The sequence below is a fragment of the Myotis daubentonii genome, chromosome 2 (genome assembly GCF_963259705.1).
Source record: "Myotis daubentonii chromosome 2, mMyoDau2.1, whole genome shotgun sequence".
Classification (NCBI taxonomy): domain Eukaryota; kingdom Metazoa; phylum Chordata; class Mammalia; order Chiroptera; family Vespertilionidae; genus Myotis; species Myotis daubentonii.
The window spans coordinates 57,461,054-57,483,732 of record NC_081841.1 but is presented as its reverse complement, the minus strand read 5'-3'; the positions used below and the strand labels follow the sequence as shown (position 1 = coordinate 57,483,732).

The following is a 22,679-nucleotide window of genomic DNA, read 5'->3' as shown; positions in this document are numbered from 1 at the left end:
AGAAAAACGTCGATGTGAGAGAAATACATCGACAGGTTGCCTCCTGCACGTGCCCTGACCAGGGCCAGGGCCGGGGAGGAGCCTACAACCAAGTTACATGCTCTTGACTAGAATTGAACCCGGGACCCTTCAGTCTGCAGGCCAACGCTCTATCCACTAAGCCAAACCGGCTAGGGCTGGTAGCTTGTCTTTTTATCTTAGCAGTGTCTTTTGAGAACAAAGTTTTTAATCTTGATAAAATCTAATTTGTCATTTTTTTTCTTTTATGGATTGGTCTTTGGTATCTTAAGAATCCAGGTCACAAAAATTTACTCCTTTATTTTCTTCTAAACATTTTTTAGTTTTACAACAGATCATCAATCCATTTTGAATTAACTTTTGTGTACGTTTTAAGGTTTTGATTGATATTCATTTATTTTTCCCTTTGGATGCCCAGTGATTTTGATACTGTTTGTTAAAAAGACTGTCCTTTCTCTATTAAATTGCCTTTGTACCATTATAAGAAATCAGTTGGTATATTTGTATGGGTCTATTCCTGTACTCTCTTTTTCTATTTTGTTGACCTGTGTCCTTTCCCTTCAATTCTATACTACCTTGAATACTATAACTTTATAGTAGGTCTTAAAATTGGGTACTGTGACTCCTATAACTTTATCTTTCAAAATTATTTTGGCTATTTTACTTTTTTGCCTTTCCATATAAATATTAGAATTATTTTGTCTGTCTATTAAAAAATTCTGCTGGGATTTTGAACGGAATTATACTAAATCTATAGATCAATTAGGGAGAACTGACATCTTTACTATGTTGAGTTTTCCAGTCCATGAAAACAGTATGTTTCCCTATTTATTTAGGTCTTTGGTTTCTTTCTCCAGTGTTTTGTAGATTTTAGTTTACAGATCTTGTACATATTTTGTTAAGTCTGTACTGACGTATTTAATTTTGACTTATAATTTAATTATGAGTCATAAGTGGTATTGTTTTTTAATTTTTGGTTTTCATTTATTCATTGCTAGTATATGGAAATTTGATTTTTTTGGCAGTGCTTACTTTATGTTCTATGATCTTACTAAACTATTTCTAGAGGTTTTGTTTGATGTGTGGATCCCTTGGTATTTTATATGTACACAATTATGTTTGTGAAGAGAAGCAGTTTTTATTTCTTCCTTGCAAATATGTGTCTTTTATTTCTTTTTCTTGGCTTATTGTATTGGCTGGGACTTTCATTATGATGTTGAAACATAATGTGACAGTGGACAACCTTCACTTGTTTCTGATCTTAGGAGGAAGGCATCAGTCTGTAGGTTTGTTATATCAGACTGAGGTAGTTTTCTTCTATTCCTAGTTTGTTGAGTGTTTATTATAAGTGAACCTTGAATTTTGTTAAATGCTTTCTCTGCAGCAATTGAAACGGTCATGTGTTTTTTTCTTCTTTAGACTCAGTATGGTGGATTACATTGATAGCTTTTGTAAAACTGAACCAGCTTTGATTCTTAGGAATAAAATCCTCTTGGTTGTAATGTATTTTTCTTTTTTTATGTATCACTAGATTTGATCTGCTAATATTTTTTGAGACATTTAGCATCTTTGTTTGTGAGGATATTTGTAGTTTTCTTACAATATCTTTGCCTGGTTTGAGTATCAGAATAATGTTGGCCTCTTAAAATGAATTGGAAAGTATTGATTTCAGAGAGAAAGGGAGGAGATAGAGATAAAATTTCTTTCATTTTCTCTAGAAATTATATAGAATTGGTACTATTTCTTCTGTGTGTGCTAAATGTACCAGAGAAAATATCCAGGCCTGTAGATTTCTTTAATAGTTACAAGATTATTCAAGTTATCTAATTCATCTAGGGTGCCTTGAAAATGTATGGTTTTTAAGTAAGTTGTCTATTTCAACTAAGTACAGTGGGGCCTTGACTTAGGAGTGTCCCAGCTAACGAGTTTTTTGAGATACCAGCTGTCTCTCAGCCGATTTTTTGCATTGAGTTGATAGAGTAATTTGAGTTAACGAGCTCCTTAATGAGCTCAGTCTCGGAACGAATTAAACTCGTAAGTCAAGGCCCCACTGTAGTTGAATTTATGTGTTTAGAATTGTGGGTAATACTCCTTTATTATCTTTTTAATGTCTGCAGTATCTGTAGTGATTGGTTTTCATTTCTGTTATGTGTTTTCTCTCTTTGTCGTTCTTGATAGAAATTTGTCATTTTCATCGATCTTTTTAAAAAATTAGCTTTTAGTGTCATTGGTTTTTTCTGTCTTCAATTTCATTGATTTCTGCTCTTTATTGTCTTCATTCTGATTATTTTGAGTTTATTTTTCCTTCTTTTAGTTTCTAAAGGTAGAAAGTTAGATTATAAGAGATCTTTCTGCTTATATTGGTTAGCTTGGGCTACCATAACAAAATAGCACAAACACAAAATTATTTCTCACAGTTTGGAGGCTGGGAAGTCCAAGATCAAGGTGCCAGCAATGTAGGTTTCATTCTGAGGCCTCTTCGTTTGGATTGTAGGCAGCTGCCCTGTGGCTGTGTATTCATTATGACCTCCTCTTATGTGTGCCCACGGAGAGAAAGCACAAGTTCTTTGGTGTCTCTTCTTATAAGGGCACTAATCTTATAAGGGCTCCATAGGTGTGACCTCATTTAACCTTAATTAGTACCTTAGAGGCCTGTTCCAAATAAAGCTATACTGGGTTAGGGCTTCAACATATGAATTTTGGAAGGATACAGATATTTAGTACACGATGTTACTTTTCTAATATAAGCATTTAGTGCTACATATATTTTTCCCTCTAAGTACTTTTAGTTTGCATCCCACAAATTATAATTTGTTATATTTATGTCCTTGTTCAGTTTAAAATATTTTCCTTTGAGATTATCTCTTTGACTCATGGGTTTTTTAGAAGGGTGTTTTTAGTTTTCAAGTGTTTAGATATTTTTCTGTTCTATTTTTGTTACTGATTTCTAGTTTAATTTCTTATGGTCAGAGAATATACTATGTATGATTTCATTTCTTTTATTTGTCAATGTTGTTTTATGACTCAGCATATATAGTCTATCTTAGTGAATGTTCCATGAACATTTGGAAAGAATATGTATTCTGTTTTTTGTAGGAGTGTTCTAAAAATGTCAATTAAATCCTATAGTTTGATGATATTGCCTCCTTCCTAATTTTTGGTCTAATGAGTATATCCCTGAAAGAGGGGTGTTGAAATATCCAACTGTTTTAAAAAATTTTTTTTATTGATTTCAGAGAGAAAGGGAGAGGGAGAGATAGAAACATCAATGTGAGAATCATTGACTAACTGCCTCCTGCATGCCCCACAATGTGGGTTGAGCCTGCAACCTGGAATCAAACTGTGACCTTCTGGTTCATAGGTCTACATTCAACCACTGAGCCATGCCAGCCAAGCTGAAATATCCAGCTGTAATTATGCATTTGTCTGTTTTTCCTTTCAGTTCTCAATTATTGCTTTGTGTATTTTGAAATTGTTATTAGGTACATAGGCTTTTAAAATTGTCTTCTTGGTGAATTGTTCCTTTTACCATTATGTAGTGTTCTTCTTTGTCCCTGGTAATTCCTTTGCTCTGAAATCTGCTTTGTCTAATATTAAGATACCCTCCCACTTATTTTTAAATTAGTGTTTGTATGATGTATCTTTCTAAATTTAAATTAGTCAACTTTATTTTGTAAACAGTTTTAAAAGTTTACAAAAAAATGAAGCAGAAAGTACAGAATTTCCATATACCACCCTCCCCCAGTACACACACATTTTGCCCTATTATTAATATTTTGCATGTGTAGTACATGTGTTACAATTGATGAACCAATATTGATATGCAGTTATTATTAGCTAAAGTCCCTAATTTATGTTAGGTTTTACTCTTTGTGATGTACAATTCTGTAGGTTTTAAAAAAATGTATAATGTAGCCACTGTTAAAGTACCATACAGAACAGTTTATTGTATTTGCTTTTACCCTCCCTATGTCATTATATTTGAAGTGTTACTAATATATTTGGACAGTTTCTGTCTTTAATTTTTTAAAAAATATCTTTATTGTTGAGAGTATTACAGATGGCCCCTTATTTTTCCCCCTTGCTGCCTTCCACCTGGTTCCCTCCCCTTCTCCCCCCCCCCCCAGGTCTTCACTCCCCTATTGTCTGTGTCCATAGGTAATGCATATATGCATAAAAGATTTTTGGTTAATCTCTTCCCATCCCATCACCCTGTCTCTTCCCTCTGAAATTCGTCAGTCTGTTCCATGTTTCCATGCCTCTGATTCTATTTTATTAATCAGTTTATTTTGTTCATTAGATTTCTTGTTTGTTTATTTTTAGATTCAATTGTTGATATGTAGTTATTGCCATTTTATTATTCATATTTTTTATCTTTTTTTCTTCTTCCTCCTCCTGTTCTTAAAGAATATTCTTCAACATTTCATGTAATACTGGTTTCGTGGTGATGAACTCCTTTAGCTTTTTCTTGTCTGTGAAGCTCTTTATCTTACCTTTTTTTTTTTTTTAAATATATTTTATTGATTTTTTACAGAGAGGAAGGGAGAGAGATAGAGAGTTAGAAACATCGATGAGAGAGAAACATCGATCAGCCGCCTCCTGCACATCTCCTACTGGGGATATGCCCGCAACCCAGGCACATGCCCTTGACCGGAATCGAACCTGGGACCCTTCAGTCCGCAGGCCGACGCTCTATCCACTGAGCCAAACCAGTTTTGGCTCTTTATCTTACCTTTAATTCTAAATGATAGCTTTACTGGGCAGAGTAATCTTGGTTGTAGGTCCTTGCTGTTCATTACTTTGAGTATTTCTTGCCACTCCTTTCTGGCCTGCAAAATATCTGTTGAGAAATCAGCTGACAGTCGTATGGGTGCTCCCTTGTAGATAACTAACTGCTTTTCTCTTGTTGCTTCTAAGATTCTCTCTTTGCCCAGCTGGCGTGGTTCAGTAGTTGAGTGTTGACATATGAACCAGGAGGTCATGGTTTGATTCCTGGTCAGGGCACATGCCCAGGTTGTGGACTCGATCCCCAGTGTGGAGCATGCAGGAGGCAGTCAATCAATGATTCTCATCATTGATGTTTCTCTCTCTCTCTCTCCCTATCCCTTCCTCTCTGAAATCACTAAAAATATATATTTTTAAAAAGATTCTCTCCTTGTCTTTAATTCGTGGCATTTTAATAATTATGTGTCTGCCCTAGCTGGTTTTGCTCAGTGGATAGAGCATTGGCCTGTGGCTCAGTAGATAGAGCATCGAAGAGTCCCAGGTTCAATTCCGGTCAAGGGCACATTGTGAGCGCGATTCCCAGTATGGGGTGTGCAAGAGACAGCCGATCAATTATTCTCTCTCATCATTGATGTTTCTATCTCTCTTTCCCCTTCCCTTCCTTTCTGAAATTAATTTAAAAATATATATTTTTTAAAAAAAAAGATGCTCTTAAAAAAAAATTATGATGTGTCTTTGTGTAGGCCTCTTTGGGTTTCTCTTGTTTGGGACTTCTGTGCTTCCTGGACTTGTAAGTCTATTTTTTTCACCAGGTAGGGGAAGTTTTCTGTCCTTATTTCTTCACATAGGTTTTCAATATCTTAGGTTTTCAATAGCTTGCTCTCTCTCTCTCCTTCTGACACCCCCATAATGTGAAGGCTCCTTACACTATCTTCATATTTTTGGATTCCTTTTTCTTTTTGCTCTTCTGATTGGGAGTTTTTTGCTTCCTCATATTCCAAATTGTTGATTTGATTCTTGGAATAGTCTATTCTACTGTTGAATCCCTATAAACTAGTCTTCATTTCAGTTAGTGTATGCTTAATTTCTGACTGGTCCTATTTCATGTTTTTTATATTCTTACTAAGATCCTTGAAAGTCTCACTAAGTCTCTTGAAGCTCTCATGAAGATCCTTGAGTAACCTCATAACCATGGTTTTGAACTCTGTAGCTAGTAGTTTGTTTCTTTCATTTGTGACATGTTTCTTTGTCTCCACATTTTGGCTACTTCCCTGTGTTTGTTTCTATGTATTAAGTAGAGCTGCTGTGTCTCCTGGGATTCATAGAGTGGCCTTGTGTAGTAGGTGTCCTGTAGAGCCCAGTGGCTAAGCCTCCCCAGTCATTTGAGCTGGGCACTCTAGATATGGCCATGTGTGGGCTATATGCACAGTGTTGTAGTTGAGCCTTGATTGCTGTTGGCATCACTGGGAGGAATTGACCTCCAGGCCAGGTGGCTGTGAGGACCACCTGCAACTACAGTGGGAGAGCTGCTATGTAGGAAACTCATTATAGAGCAGGACTTGGTGCTCACTGAATCTGCCTCTTGAGTGTGCCACTTGTTGATGTGTAGGGTTGTAATCTGTTATGGTCTGAAGCTGTCCATCAGGTGCACTGGCTCTTGGGCCTCCAGGGAGGTTCAAAGTCAGCTACTTCCTGGGGCCACCCGGCAGGAGCTACAGAGAGATCTGCAGATAGATGGCTACTCTTTGCCTTGGAAGTGCCCAGGCTAGGCCCAGCTGTGAAGAAAGACAGGCTGGTGCTAGTGCCCGGTATTGGGCCTTTTACTGATAGGTTTGGACTTGCTGACACTAACTGCAGCTTGTTTGAGAGATTTTAGCAAAGTCTGAAGCCTGAGGCAGGACAGGCCATTCATATGGAAAAGCTGCTGCAAATGGGTTGGGTGGGGCTACAAATTGGATGGGGTGGGGTCTCAGGGAATCACCAGGGTGGAGCAAAAAGTGTGAGCCAGGCTGATGGAGACTCAGAAATGGCTGCCAGTCAGCCTGTGACAGGGGAGGTCCCAGCACAGGAACAATAACCCCTGTGAGCACCCCTATATGAGAGAAAGCCACCACCGAGTTCCTGCCCTGATGCCAGACAATCCAGTTCCTCCCCCAAAGCCACTTGGTGCTGGAACTCAGAGGGATCAAGTCCAAGTAAGTTCATGCACCAGCTCTTTGAAAGGAACACCTGGGTCTCCAGCAGCCTCCATGTCAGTCCACAATCCCCACTGGTTTTTACAGCCTAAAGTTACAGGACTTCTCTTCCCAGCTCTGGAACACTGGGCTGAGGGTCTAGTGTGGGGTTGGGACCCTTGCTTCTCATGGGCAGCCTCCACTGAAACACTCTCCCTTCCAATTACAAAAATGGCACACGTGGATGTTGGATCAGTCCATTCTGTGCCTCCACCCCTCCTACTAGTCTCAATATGCTTTCTTCTTTACTTCTCTAGTTGTAGGACTTCCATTTAGCCAGATTTCAGATGGTTCTTGAAGATGGTTGTTCTGTATTTTAGTTGTAATTTTGATGTGGTTGTGGGAGGCAGTGAGTACAAGGGTTTACCTATGCCACCATCTTGGTTCTTAATTGGTATTTTTAGGTTATTTAAATTTGATGTAATTATTTATATGTTTAGATTTAGATCTACTACCTTATTTGTTTTTTCTTTGTTCTTCCTATTTTTAAATCTTCTGATGGTTCCCTTTCCCTGCCTTTTCAGTCATTTGAACATTTTATAGTACTTTATTTATTTTTTTAATATATTTTTATTTATTTCAGAGAGGAAGGGAGAGAGAGAGAGAGAGAGAGAGAGAGAGAGAGAGAGAGAGAGAGAGAAAGAGAGAGAAATATCAATGATAAGAATCATTGATCAGCTGCCTCCTGCATGTCCCCTAATAGGGATCGACCTCCTGGTTCCTAGGTCGACGTTCAACCACTGAGCCATACCTGTCGGGCATAGTATTTTTTTAAAAATAATTCTTTATTGTTGTAAGTATTACATATGTTCCCCTTTTCCCCCCATTGACCCCCTCTAGCCTACCCGAATCTCCCCCCAGGCCTTCAGCACCCCATTGTCTGTGTCCATGGGTTATGCATATATGCATACACAGTCTTTTTTTTTTTTAAATATATTTTATTGATTTTTTACAGAGAGGAAGAGAGAGAGATAGAGAGTTAGAAACATCGATCAGCTGCCTCCTGCACACTCCCTACTGGGGATGTGCCCGCAACCCAGGTACATGCCCTTGACCGGAATCGAACCTGGGACCTTTCAGTCCGCAAGCCGACGCTCTATCCACTGAGCCAAACCGGTTTCGGCAACATACACGGTCTTTGGTTGATTACCTCCCACCCACCTACCCTCCCCCCCTTCCCTCTGAGATTCTACACGCTGTTCCATGCTTCCATATCTCTGGATCCGCTCCATTCATCAATTTATTTTGTTACTTAGATTCCACATTGAGTGCAATCATGTGATACTTGTCTTTCTCTGACTGACTTATTTCACTTAGCATGATACTCTCCAGGTCCCTCCAAGCTGTCTCAAAGGGTAAGAGATTCTTCCTTTTCATTGCTGCATAGTATTCTATGGTATAAATGTACCACAGAATTTTTATGCACTCATCTATTGATGGGCACTTGGGCTGTTTCCAGAGCTTTGCTATTGTAAATTGTGCTGCTATGAACATAGGGGTGCATACATTCATTCTGAATGGTGTTTCAGGTTTCTTAGGATATATTCCTAGAAGTGGGATCACTGGGTCAAATGGCAATTCCCTATTTAATTTTTTTATTATTATTAATTTTTACTAGTGTCTATGCTCTTTTTTTTACATTTTTAAATATATTTTATTGATTAAGATATTACATATGTGTCCTTAACCCCACGTTACCCCCCTCCCCCCCCCCCCCGCTCATGCTCTCACCACCACCCCCCATTGTCTGTGTCCATTGGTTAGGCCTATATGTTTGCATATAAGTCCTTTGGTTGATCTTTCCCCCTTACCCCCACCCTCCCCTACCTTCCCTCCAAGGCCTGACAGTCCAATCAATGCCTCTCCGTCTCTGGATCAGTCCTTGTTCATCAGTTTATGTTGTTCATTATATTCCACAAATGAGTGAGATCATGTGGTATTTATCCTTCTCTGACTGGTTTATTTCACTTAGCATAATGCTCTCCAGTTCCATCCATGCTGTGGCAAATGGTAAGAGTTCCTTTTTCTTCTTCCTCTTCTTAAAGAATACCTTTCAGCATTTCATATAATACTGGTTGGGCGGTGATGAACTTTAGCTTTTTCTTATCTGTGAAGCTCTTTATCTGACCTTCAATTCTGAATGATAGCTTTGCTGGATAAAGTAATCTTGGCTGTAGGTTCTTGCTATTCATCACTTTGAATATTTCTTGCCATTCTCTTCTGGCCTGCATGGTTTCTGTTGAGAAATCAGCTGACAGTCGTATGGGTACTCCCTTGTAGGTAACTGACTTTTTTTCTCTTGCTGCTTTTAAGATTCTCTCTTTGTCTTTTGCTCTTGGCATTTTAATTATGATGTGTCTTGGTGTGGTCCTCTTTGGATTCCCTTTATTTGGGGTTCTCTGCGCTTCCTGGACTTGTAAGTCTATTTCTTTCACCAGGTGGGGGAAGTTTTCTGTCATTATTTCTTCAAATAGGGTTTTAATATCTTGCTCTCTCTCTTCTTCTGGCACCCCCATAATTCGGATGTTGGTACACTTGAAGTTGTCCCAGAGGCTCCTTACACTATCTTCGTATTTTTGGATTCTTTTTTCTTTTTGTTTTTCCGGTTGGGTGTTTTTTGTTTCTTCGTATTTCAAATCTTTGACTTGATTCTTGCGATCCTCTAGTCTGCTGTTGGGAGTCTATATAATATTCTTTAATTCAGTCAGTGTATGCTTAATTTCTAGTTGGTCCTTTTTCATATCCTCGAGGGTCTCACTAGATTTATGGACGGTCTCACTAAATTTATCGGCAGTTTCTAGAAAATTCTTGAAAAACCGTATAACCATGGTTTTGAACTCTATATCCAGTAGTTTGCTTTTCTCCATTTCTGCCATTTGTGACCTGTTTTTTTGTCTCCATATTTTGGCTGCTTCTCTGTGTTGATAGAGTGGCTTTCTGTGCTGGGTGTCCTATAGGGCCCAGTGGCTCAGCCTCCCCAATTACCTGAGGTGGGCACTCTTGGTGTACCCCTTTGTGGGCTTGTGCACAGTCTTGTTGTAGTTAAGCCTTGATTATTGTAGGTATCACTGGGAGGAATTGACCTCCAGGCCAACTGGCTGTGAAAATAAGCTGTGTCTACGGTGGGAGAACTTCTGTGCTGCAGACACCCTTATGGGGCAAGACTTGCGTCAGTGGGGCTTTGGTGCTCACTGAGTCTGCCCCCTGAGTGTGTCCCTTATGGATCTGAGTAGTTGTAATCTGGATGGTCCCACTCTTACCACTGGGTACACTGGTTCTTGGATCTCGAAGGAGGTGCTAATTTAGCCTCAGCCAGCCTCCCTGTGGTTCTGGATGATGTCCATTTTGTCTTTTAGTTTTATTTTTGAAGTGGTTGTGCAAGGCAGCAGTTTCAGGTGTTTACCTATGCCACCATCTTGGTTTCTCCAAGAGGTGGTTTTATCTGTCTTTACCTTTTAGCTGTTAGATTATGATGAAGTTAGAAGTGGATTTTGTTGTGTTCATTCTGTTTGGGTATTGAGCTTCATGACTCCATGGGTTTATGTCTTTTGTCAAATTTGTGACGTTTTCAGCCATTATTTCTTCAAATATTTTACACACTCTGTCCTCTCCTAGGATACTGATAGCCCAAATATTAGAGTTTTTGGTTTTTGTTTTTGTTTTTTAGGACCTGATGATCTATTTCCCACCCCAGCCCTTTTTCTCTTCATTTTCATGTTTGATATTTCTATTGAAATTTGATATGGCTTCAAATTTACTAGTTCTTCTGTCCTTTCTGTTCTGCTATTGAACACACCAAATGAATGTTTATATTTTGGTTGTTTTATACAATTAATATATATATTAATCCTCACCTGAGGCTATATATTTTTTCCCATTGATTTTTAAAATATATACATTTTATTGATTTTTTACAGAGAGGAAGGGAGAGAGATAGAGAGCTAGAAACATCGATGAGAGAGAAACATCAATCAGCTGCCTCCTGCACACCCCCTACTGGGGATGTGCCCGCAACCAAGGTACATGCCCTTGACTGGAATCGAACCTGGGACCTTTCAGTCCTCAGGCTGACGCTCTATCCATCAACCCAAACCGGCTAGGGCTCCCATTAGTTTTTAGAAACAGGGGAAGGGGAGGTGAGGGGAGGGGGGGAAGGGGGGGAGGGGAGGGGAGGGAAGGGAAAAGAGAGAGAGAAACTTTGATGTGAGAGAGACATCAATTGGTTGTCTCCTGTACACCCTGAGTTCAAACTTGCAACTCAGGTAGGTGCCCTTATCCAGCAATCAAACCTGAGACCCTTCAGTGTGTGGGCCAACACTCTCACCACTGAATAACACCAGCTAGGGCGATTGTTATATTTTTTAGTTCTAAAATTTACATTTGTTTCTTTTTTTATATCCTCAATTTTTTTTTTTCTGAGGCAGTCTGTCTTTTCATAGTTTCAGGAGTGTTTTTTCTAATTTTTGGAGCATTTTTCTTATAGCTACTATAATAGCTGTGAGATAGTTTCTACATCTGTGTCATCTCAGTATTGTATCTGTTAATCTCTTTTCCTATGCAAATTGAGATTTTCTTGGTTCTTTGTATGCCAAGTAATTTTGGATTATGTCCTGGAAAATTTGAATATTATATTCCAAGGGTCTGGGTTTTGTTTAAATGCTGTAATGAATGTTGACTTTTATTTTAGCAGACATTTGACCTAATTGGGTTCAGCTTGAAAGTTGTATCCAGCCTTCAGTCAGTGGTAATTCCAAAGCCATTTCAGTTTTCTGAGTTTTTGCAGTGATATTTAGATCTGCTTTGCATGTATGTTATTTATTAACTCATCTGGGAAGTGGCCAGTGGTTATTCTCATAGTTCAGAGTAACCTTTTTGTTAAGAGATACACATGGAATTAATTTAGGTATGAAAGGTCATTATGAGAACATCTCAGATAGTTCTGGAAAAAAAATGTGTAAATTTTTGCATACATACTAGTATATACTAGATCTGTATGTGAATCTAGATGGCTATTATACTCTTTTTGCAAATTCTGTGTACACTAGTAATTTCTCAAAAATTTGGAGGCAAACAAGAAATATACATTAAAAAAACAAAAACAAACATGGCCCTGGCTGGTTTGGCTCAGTGGATAGAGCATCAGCCTGCGGACTGATGGGTCCTAGGTTCGATTCTAGTCAAAGGCATGTACCTCAGTTGCAGGCACATCCCCAGTAGGGGGTGTGCAGGAGGCAGCTGATAGATATTTCTCTCTCATCGATGTTTCTAACTCTCTATCCCTCTCCCTTCCTCTCTGTAAAAAATCAATAAAATATATTTTAAAAAAACACACGAAAAAAAATGGCATTTCTTTGCTTTAAGACTCCCAATGGTATCTCACCTTGCTAGTATAAAAGCCAGATTCCGTTCAGTGGTCTGTTTGGCCCTTCAGGATCCACCTTCTAACCCCCTAGTGGCTCTCATATCATTCAGAGAAAAAACAGAATCCTCTTTTTTCTTCTTCTTCTGTATGACCCTTAATGAATCTATCTCATAATCCTATAGTATATCATAGTGTCTGGCCCATAGTATGAACACAAGCACACAAGAAATATGTGGTTGAATGAATGACTAGTTGTCTTTGTGGCAGTTTTTGTTGTTTTTCTCAGGATGACTAGACTTTTCCTATATGTTATTTTGTGCTGTTGCAGACCTTGCACCACCTACAATGTCCATACTTGCTGTAGCAATAGATCATTATTACTTTTTCTTAGGTTCTTATAAATTAGGGCCTAAGGTCACTTCTAAGTCTTCTGTCTCAGAGCCATACATACTTTCAAGAACTATTACTATTCTTCCTTGGTGTCCTTTGTACCACTTATTTTACTTTAATCTATTTATCCTTATCCCCATCCTTATACTGAGTTCTCATCCTTTTGTATCAGTTCTATCAGTAAGGTGCCTTCACAACTTCCTCATTCCCCCATTTTATGGCCAAAGTCTTCTCCCTCTCCTTTTGGGGACAGATACAGGAGAAGGAACAGATAGCTACTAGTATCCGATGTTGCCTACCTTCTTCCCCAAAATGAAGAATGATTTTACTAAATATAGCTTTCTGGAAAAAAATTCTCTCTAACTAGGTTTGGTCTTAGTTTCTAAAGTCCAGCTCTGTAGCTTTTAGGCAAAGACCATTTCTCTGGACTCAATTATTTTGCAGATGAGAAAAAGGCAACATAATTTTTAAAGTGAACTTTTAATTCAATACATATTTCCAACTCATTGTTCTTCTCTAATAAGACTCTATTTTGTCATCTCAATATATGCAGCAGAAAAGAGCTGCTGCTGTGTCTTTAAAAAGCCATCCTCAGAGCAGTGTGAAGGCAGGCATGTCACTGAACTGCTTGAATGAGAGCGAGAAGAGGAGGTGGAAGGGGGTGCTCTTACAGTCTGTGTGTGCGCGTGTATGTGTGTGTGTGTGTGTGTGTGTCTGCGTGTGCGCGCGCACGCACGCGCACACGAGTGGACTGTTGGCAGAGCTCTAGGTGACATCCCTCTGAACAGCTGGGCCATGGACTGATTCAGAGCTGCTTGTCAGAGCAATTAGCTTGCTGAAGACGCAGCATTTCATTCAAGGGTGAAGGGTGCAAGAGGGGACTGTGGGTGGGGTAAGAGGCACAGGTTTCCCAGAAGGAATTTCTTCCAGCAAAATTCCGGCAGAACTGATTCTTACAATGAGATCTCCATTAATAATGTGAGCTCGCTGTTGGTCTAAGTGCAGATCCATCTGGGGTGAGTTTTGGATAATTTTTATTTCTTTATATAAAAGCCCTTGAACTCCACAGACTGGATAGGGGAGAAGCTAGAAAGATATCATTTGTATCTTGGTCAATTTAACTATATGATACACACTAGAGAAATGAGAGATTGCTCAAGTGTTAAGTTTTATGGGGGTCTTGGGGCATTTTCGGGTTTTTTTATTTAAAATATTTTTAAAATTAGGCTTGCTGGAACTTTTTCTATATTCAGATTTTACCTCTTCCATGGCTATTTCAAATGATGCTTCATTCAGATTTAGCTTATGAAAATAGTGGTGATTTCTGTTCTCTGTGGTGATGCTGTTGACGCACATTGCAGGAAGCAGGGAATCCCCTATAAATATCCTTCACTGTGTCATTCCACAGCTATCCACACCCAGCTGGTGAATATGTCGCTCTGTCCTATGTCTTTATGTAACTGTCTCTTAGTCTTTGAATGTGATAAGAAGAACAATGTTGCCTTTACTGTTTTTAGGAAGCTTTTTTATTATTATTATTATGAACATCTTAGGAGGAAATTTTTCAGTGTTGTTACTAAAACATGCCTTTGACTTGTTGAGGTTGTCATAAGAATTTCCCTGGGGGGTTACTGCTTCTTAATTGGGATTACTTGTTTGTCTCTCATAATTGGCTTGTTTTTGTTTGCTGGCCTTGGTTTCTAAAGAGTGCGGAGATGGGATTCCCTCTACCTCCAGTGACGTAGTGAATTTGTTTGCAGTCTTTTTCTTCTGAGCGGGAGGGGACAGAGAAAGAAGAAGAAAAATCCATCAGAACTGGTGCGTTCTATGCCTTGATGATAACTGGGTGGATTGAACAGAACTGAGAGCAAAATGATATGTTGTTAATGATAAGGATGCTATTTTGTTTATTTCCTTTTCGAATAGGCTGGGGTCAAAGTCAGGATTGCTGAAACAGCGTGCCTTAATTAACCCTATGTATCCTACTGCTAATGAATTTTGCCTAATTGTTTTTTCTAAATATGAAATTTTGAAAAGGGCTCATAAGCAGGTTTCTGGAACCTATCATCCATGAATAATCCTAGGTTGAGTTTTGGAATTTGGAATTTTTCTATCTTATTTGCATTGGTCCTGAGCCTGCAGCTTGTACACTGTTTAAGCAGACCTCAAAAATAGGTGGTTATATAAAATTTCTTGCTACTGTTGTTAGAGTAAAGGTCTCATTTTGAATGTCTAGAGCTAAAGCAAAGCTTTAGGAAGAAATTGTTAGATATACTCTTAGGTATGAACCTAACTTCTCTTTTTTTTAGATTAAGTGCTTGGGCTTCCTGCTCCTTTTTATGCAACTCCATTTTAATACCACTGATCTCTGGAGGGCTGCCTGCAAAGGTCAGTGTGAAAAATTCAGAAGACTTAGAGCCTAGGAAAATTTAAGGTTTCCTTTCTGTGGATGTGTTTGGATAGCATATGTGGAACAGTACCTTTAAGAACTTACTGTTTTATTACTGTTTTATTTTCTACCCTGATGCTCTTTTCTGTTCTGTGCTTCCATTATTCTAAGTAATATATGCGAAGTGAAAAGAGTAATGTCTGCTTTTCAGCTTACTTTGTGCAGTCCTATTTTTATGATCATTCAATTATATGAATATGTATTATAGCCATAAATATTTCAAACTAACAAAATTCTAATTTTATTTGGAGAGAAGGGAGTGGAAGTGGTGATAATCCTAAGGTAAAACAAGAGCATTCCAGGGTAACCTATTTAGAAACTTGCCAGAGACTGGAGCTATAAGGGTTAAGAGAAATTCCACTGCATCTTGCATCTCAATATTGCAGCAAATATGTGGATAATTTCTTGCTAGCTTTTCAGGAAACCCCTGTGGTGGACAACCCTCATTAATCGTTGCTGGGAGACTGCTCTGACGTCACTGGGAGCAGTTCCCTGTCTGCAGCGAGGACTGGAATAGCCAGCCTTTGAGGGGGAAGAAAACTGCAGTGAAATTAAAAGAAGAGGGTTTTGTTAACTTGGTTTTCCTTTAATTTTGGAATGGGTGGAGTAGACCTAAAGTCTTTCTTAAATGTTTCAGTCATTAGCAATTATTATTATTTTTAAAAAACATATTTTTATTGATTTCAGAGAGGAAGGAAGAGTGAGAGAGAGATAGAAACATCCATAATGAGAGAGAATCATGGATCGGCTGCCTCCTGCAAGTCCCCCACTGGGGATGGAGCCCACAACCCGGGCATGTGCCCTTGACCAGAATTGAACCTGGGACCTTTCAGTTCATAGGCTGATGCTCTATCCACTGAGCAAAACCGGCTAGGGCAGCACTTGTATTACTTAAGTCTCTTTATTTCAAATGAAAATACCTTCTGTTTTTATCTTTATTTTCTAACCATCAAGGTTTTGAAAAGGTCAAGGAAAAGATTTTATTTTCTTTTTATCCTTCTTTTTTCCCACTTTTTTTTTTAAGGAGAAGAAAAAGATTCAGAACTGCTTTTGCAAAAGGTATTTAACATCACCCTGATTGGGATAATTAAAAATGTGACTTACGTTGGAAGATCTTTCTGGTGAAATTGGTAATGACTATTTCTGTGCCTAAAAGTTACTATATGTACTTCTCTCTAATGTTCTCTTCTAACCTACCCGCTCCCACTGCTCTATAGCCTGTTAGAAGCTTCTTTCTTTGAAAAGTATAGCTAAGTACTTGGACTCTGATTTAGGCTGCCTGAGTTCAATTCCCAGCTTGTCCAATTGCTGGTTCTGTGACCTTAGACACATTACTTAACCCCTCCATTTCTTCATATGTAAAATATGAAATGAAGATAATAGCATCCACCTACTGGGTTGTTTTGAAGATTAAAAGAATTAATACATGTAAAGACTTTAACGTAGTTCCTGATAATCTGAAAGGCTCACTTAGCATTAGCCATTATTACTGATATTTAGAAATTAAACAGGTTAATGCTATTTATGTCTTCAGATCATCTGTAATTTTCGAGGAAGCCAGGAGAGATTTTCAAGCCATGTAGGATATTGAGCTTCTAAAATGAATATAAATATAATCTAAATATTTAAACTTAAATTTGACACTTTTGATCCTTTTAGGAAGTATCTTTTCTAATTTGATGCTTATAGGCTAAATTGCAAACATGTTCCCTCAGATTAACAGCTTTTTTTCTTTCTTTGAGCTTTTGACTTCTGTAGATGATGGTTAGTTGTTTTTTATTTTTTGTTTTGTTTATTTTCTACCACTGATTCTGATCTACTTTAAAATCTTAGGATACTTATCTTTAATGTCTACCTCTGAAACTTAGTATCTTTAGTATCTTGTGAGTGGGTAAATTGATGTGGTCTTCCTCCATATGTTTGTGAAAGCATAAGATTTATATGAAATACCTTGTCTAAAAAACTTTTAAAAAATATATTTTTATTGTCAGAGAGTAAGGGAGAGAGAGAGAGAGAGAAACATCAATGATGAGAAGAATCATCAATCGGCTGCCTCCTGCACGTCCCACATTGGGGATCAAACCCACAACCCATGCATGTGCCTGGACCGTGATCTCTTGGTTCATAGGTTGACATCCAACCACCGAGCTGTGCTGGCTGGGTTCAAAACGTCTTTAAATTGTAGCTTTAAAAAAATCTAGGATCTTAAATGGACCAAATGTCAAATCACAAATACTAAAATGGCCAGTATCTCCATGCCCTTTTACCTTCTTTTTTTGTTACTGTTAATCCTCACCTGAGGATATTTTTTTTCATTGATTTTTAGACAGAGTGGGAGGAGAAGAAGAGACAGAGAGAGAGAAATACCGATGTGAAAGAGACACATCAGTTGGTTGCCTGCAACCAAGGTACGTGCCCTTGACTGAGATCGAACCTGGGACCCTTCAGTCCGTAGGCTGACACTGTCCACTGAGCCAAATTGGCTAGGACCTTTTACCTTCTTTTTAATTTCATATTGAAGACTTAGAGAGTGTTCTTCTTGTGTGGTTTTTGAAGCTTCACCTTTTGGATTGCTCTCTAAACTACCAAGGTACACTGACAAGAGCTATTAAGGTGTCTAACATTAATTGCAAAAAGAATATCTACCTGTATAACTTTTTATCCTTTCCTCCCTATTAATTTTCTTAGGCCAGTAAGGCTTAAGGAGCATGGGGTACATATCTTCTCTAGTGGGATATGTGGGGAAAGTCAATATTACTAAAAAGGGGCATGAGCTGAAAGAAAATAAAAAGTAAGGAGCACTTGTCTGGGTGAATGTCCTTAAAGTCCAGGCAATGCCATGGGATATGCTAAGTGGACATCATACACTGAGTGGCCAGATTATTATGACCATCTGGCATTTGTAGGCAAATTAACTGTACACTGCGTCGTATGGGATATGGAAACCGAAGGCCTGTTCGAACACCTTTGCTGTCTGCAGTTACCAAGATAAAACGTCTCCAATTCACACAGGAACACAAGGATTGGACAGTCAAGCATTGGAAAAAAGTCATGTGGTCCAATGAATCACGTTTCCAGTTGCATCATGCAGATGGCAGAGTGAGAATTTGGCGGAAACAGCATGAAGGCATGCACCCCACATACATGAGTACAACCCTTCAAGCTGGTGGGGGCAGTGTTATGGTTTGGGGCATGTTTTCCTGGCATGATTTGGGCCCTTTAATTCATGTGGAACAACGTCTGAATAGCACAGCATATCTAAGTATCGTTGCTGATCAAGTTCATCCTATCATGTTGTTGGCGTATCCCAATCGAGATGGCTTTTTCCACCGAGCCATGCCACGGTGCTCGTATTGTGCAGGAGTGGTTTCATTAACATGAGGGAGACTTTACCTTGCTTAGGTGGCCCCCACAATCACCAGATCTCAATCCAATTGAGCATTTGTGGGACGAAGTTAAAGAGCCATCAGGCAGCTGGCTCCACAACCATCAAATCTCACAGAACTGGACAGTACTATTCATCAGGCATGGTGTCAGATTCCTCACATCACCTTTCAACATCTCGTGGAGTCAATGCCAAGAATAATCACTGCAGTATTGAAGGCAAAAGGTGGCCCAATGAAGTACTGATGGGGTGGTCATAATAATCTGGCCACTCAGTGTGTGTGTGTGTGTGTGTGTGTGTGTGTGTGTGTGTGTGTGTGTATATATATATATATATATATATATATATATATATATATATCCCACATTCAAAGGCTGTTAAATTGCGTTGTTTACCCAAATCTTTAGAAAAAAAGTCACTTCTGTCGTGGTAAACAACCTGCTTCCCTATTTATAATGGTCTAGCCCTCTAGCAACTTTAGCATGAAATTATAGCTAATTTGCCTACAAACGTCAGGTGATCATAATAATCTGGCCACTCCAGTGTGTTGCTGGGGGAGTAGGTAAGAAACACTATAATTAGATATCTAGTGTGACTGCCCTTGCTTCTGTTAACTGAAGTGAATTAAGGGGGAATTTTTTTATTTCCAAAATGTATTAACTCCTGAATGTATTCATCCTAGGGAGTTGATGAGAAATGTAAATGAAGATCTAGATACAAAGAAACTCATCACAGTATTATTTTATTATAAATATTAACATTTTCAAATATTCAATAATAGGGAAATAGTTAAATTATTTTTTTAAATATATTTTATTGATTTTTTACAGAGAGGAAAGGAGAGTGATAGAGAGTTAGAAACATCGATGAGAGAGAAACATTGATTCAGCTGCTTCCTGCACACTCCCTACTGGGGATGTGCCCGCAACCAAGGTACATGCCCTTAACCGGAATCGAACCTGGGACCCTTCAGTCCTTCAGTCCACAGGCCGACGCTCTATCCAGTGAGCCAAACAGGCTAGGGCAATTAAATTATTTTTTGTTTGTCTCCTGCAGGCGAGGATCAAGCCTACAACTGAGGTATATGCCCTTGACCAGGAATTGAACCCAAGACCCTTTGGTGTGTGGGCTGATGCTTGAACCACTAAGCCACATGGCCAGGGCTAAAATGAACTTGTTAAAAAGTAATAATGGCGCCGAAACCGGTTTGGCTCAGTGGATAGAGCGTCAGTCTGCGGACTGAAGGGTCCCAGGTTCGATTCCGGTCAAGGGCATGTACCTTGGTTGCGAGCACATCCCCAGTGGGAGATGTGCAGGAGGCAGCTGATTGATGTTTCTCTCTCATCGATGTTTCTCACTCTCTATCTCTCTCTCTTCCTCTCTGTAAAAAATCAATAAAAATATATTTTTTAAAAAAAGTAATAATGGAGAAATGGTCACAATTTTAGTAGTAGTAAAAAGCATTGTATAAAAATCCTATATAATAAAACCCTAATATGCAAATCGACCGAATGGTGGAATGACCGGTCACTATGATGTGCACTGACCACCAGAAGGCTCAATGCAGGAGCTGCCCCTGGTGGTCAGTGCGCACCCACAGGGGGAGTGCCGCTCAGCCAGAAACCAGGCTCACGGCTGGCAAGTGCAGCAGCAGTGGCGGGAGCCTCTCCTGCCTCCAAGGCAACGCTAAGGACCCCTGGGGGATGTCCGCCTGCCGGCTTAGGCAGACATCCCCCGAGGGGTCCCAGACTGCGAGAGGGCGCAGGTGAGGCTGAGGGCCCCTCGCACCCCCCAGTGCATAAATGTTGTGTACCGGGCCTCTAGTATTCTATATAATATAAAGGACATTAAAATTATTGGATGTGGAAGCATATCCAATATGGATACAAACAAATTTCATACTAATAAGGAAACAAAGTTTAGAAAAATATATTTCAAAGCATTGCTAATATTAATAGCAGTTATTTCTGAGTTACAGATTATGGATGATTTTTCTTATATGTGTGTATGTTTTCTATAAGTATAAAGAAGCCTATAGTACTTTTCTAACCATAAAAAAAAAGAGTTAAAAAATTTAAATCTTACTGTTAGTATCTGAAAATAAATTTTCAGAATGTGTTATGGTGAAAATATATATGATGATTTATATAAATCCCTGAGCATGGTATTTAGAACACAGTAAATGCTCAATAAGTGATAGCTGCTGCTGCTGCTGTTAGTTATTTGAGGAAGATAGCCTCCTGTGACCAGAGCCTGACGCTTTCTATATTGGGAAGTTATATCACTGAGAAAATATCCTATTCATTCAGCTTCTTGTCTTGAGATCAATAAATATGCTGTCCTTCTATGCATACAATACTGGCAACAGGATCTTTTTAAAAAAGAAAAAGGACTAGAGTGAAATGTTTTGTTTTTCTTTCATGAAGGTATAGAGGAAACTGATGTAGAGAGAAGCCTAGTAGTGATCTCCTTTGCAATGACTTTGTTTTTTAGCTTTGATATAATTTATGGCTCCCATTACAAGTTGTTTTTACCCTCCTTTTTGGGTTGTCTCCTTAAGAATTCTTGGAAAATTTGAAACACTGTAATGGAAAAAGTTTTTTTCACTGTTCTAGGTATTTCTGGTACTTTGTCTGTTGCTTCTCATGTTTGTCTGCCCTTATAGATTGGGTCCTCTGGAACCGAGTGCTGACAAAAGATATAGACTTCCATCTATTTTAGTTGTGTTTGGAAACAGAGATGTGCATGTAAGAAACTATATTCAGCATGTGAAAAACATGCTGAAAATATACATGTGATAGCTGTTTTTACTGGGCAGTAGTGTCAGATATTCTTAACATTGACTCTTTATTCATATCCTATATAATAAAGAGGTAATATGCAAATTGACCATCATGCCCTTGCCTAAGATGGCCGCCCCCAGGTCATCACAAGATGGCTGCCACAAGATGGCCGACAGGGGAGGGCAGTTAGGGGTGACTGGGCTGGCAAGGGAGGGCAGTTGGGGGCAACCAGGCCTGCAGGGGAGGGTAGTTAGGGGTGATCAGGCTGGCAGGGGAACAGTTAGGAGTCAGTCAGGCTGGCAGGGGAGTGGTTAGGGTGTGATCAGGCTGGCAGGCAGAAGCAGTTAGGGGCAATCAGGAAGCCAGGCAGGCAAGCGGTTGGGAGCCAGAAGTTCCGGATTGTGAGAGGGATGCCCTGGGGATCGGGCCTAAACTGGCAGTCGGACATCCCCCGAGGGGTCCCAGATTGGAGAGGGTGCAGGCTGGGCTGAGGGACACCTGCAGTGAATTTCATGCACTGGGCCTCTAGTTCACTATAATTCTTAATGTGTCTTGTATAATAAGTACATGATGTAGTACACAGTCATAGAAAAAATTACTATAGTCTCTCTAAATTTTTATTTATTGAATTGAGAGAGAGAGAGAGAGAGAGAGAAATATTGATTTGTTGTTCCACTTATTTATGTACTCATTGGTTGCATGTATGTGCCCTGACTGGGGATTGAACCCACAACCTTGGTGTATCCAGACAATTCTCCAACCAACTGATCCAGCTGGGGCCACTATAGTCCTTCCTATCTGAGACCATTTTCTGTAATGCACAATAATGTGAATGTACTTGGTGTCACTGAACTGTATATCTAAAAATGATTAAAATAAAACACAACAGTATAAACCAGATGAAAATATATAGTTTCCAAGCTACTTTTAATCCTTACATCAGATTCTGCTTCTCAGCATTCACTTACCACCATAGACTAGAAGGTAGGGATCAAAGTTTCTTGTTGCATCCAGATATAGTACATCAATTATTGTGAAAAGCATGCTAGGAAAGCGAATACTTTATAAGTCAGGTGGATTTTATACTGTTAATGAGCACCATTGGGGAGAATGGTCAGATTTTTTTGTGTAGTCTCCTCATCTAGTTTGTAATTATCTGTTTCCTCTTTTCTTCAAGGAGGTCTGTAGCTGAGGGAGAACGAATGGGGGCATATGGTATGTGAAAAGCAAATGTATCATTTCCTCATTTGGACATGGTTTCTCTAAGTATAGTGGGGCAGGGTTGGGAGGAGAGGATAGAGAAGAGGATAGACATAGAATTCCCAGGACTGTA

The 22,679-nt window shown here is 39.1% G+C and overlaps 1 protein-coding gene across 6 annotated transcripts in view; it reads left to right on the top strand.

Annotated features, from left to right (window-relative positions):
• The window catches only part of R3HDM2 (R3H domain containing 2), a 189,614-nt gene that overhangs the window by 89,459 nt on the left and 77,476 nt on the right, over window positions 1-22,679 (top strand). For 2 of the 6 annotated variants that reach the window (XM_059683344.1, XM_059683345.1), the window contains exon 3: window positions 15,039-15,117. The exons of 3 other annotated variants lie outside the window; for them this stretch is intronic. In XM_059683344.1, the coding sequence (XP_059539327.1) occupies window positions 15,069-15,117 (49 nt within the window). In that variant the 5' untranslated portion in view covers window positions 15,039-15,068. Of the gene's footprint in view, window positions 1-15,038; window positions 15,118-22,523; window positions 22,562-22,679 lie in introns of all 6 variants that reach the window. One more of the 6 variants, XM_059683341.1, reaches the window with a different exon arrangement.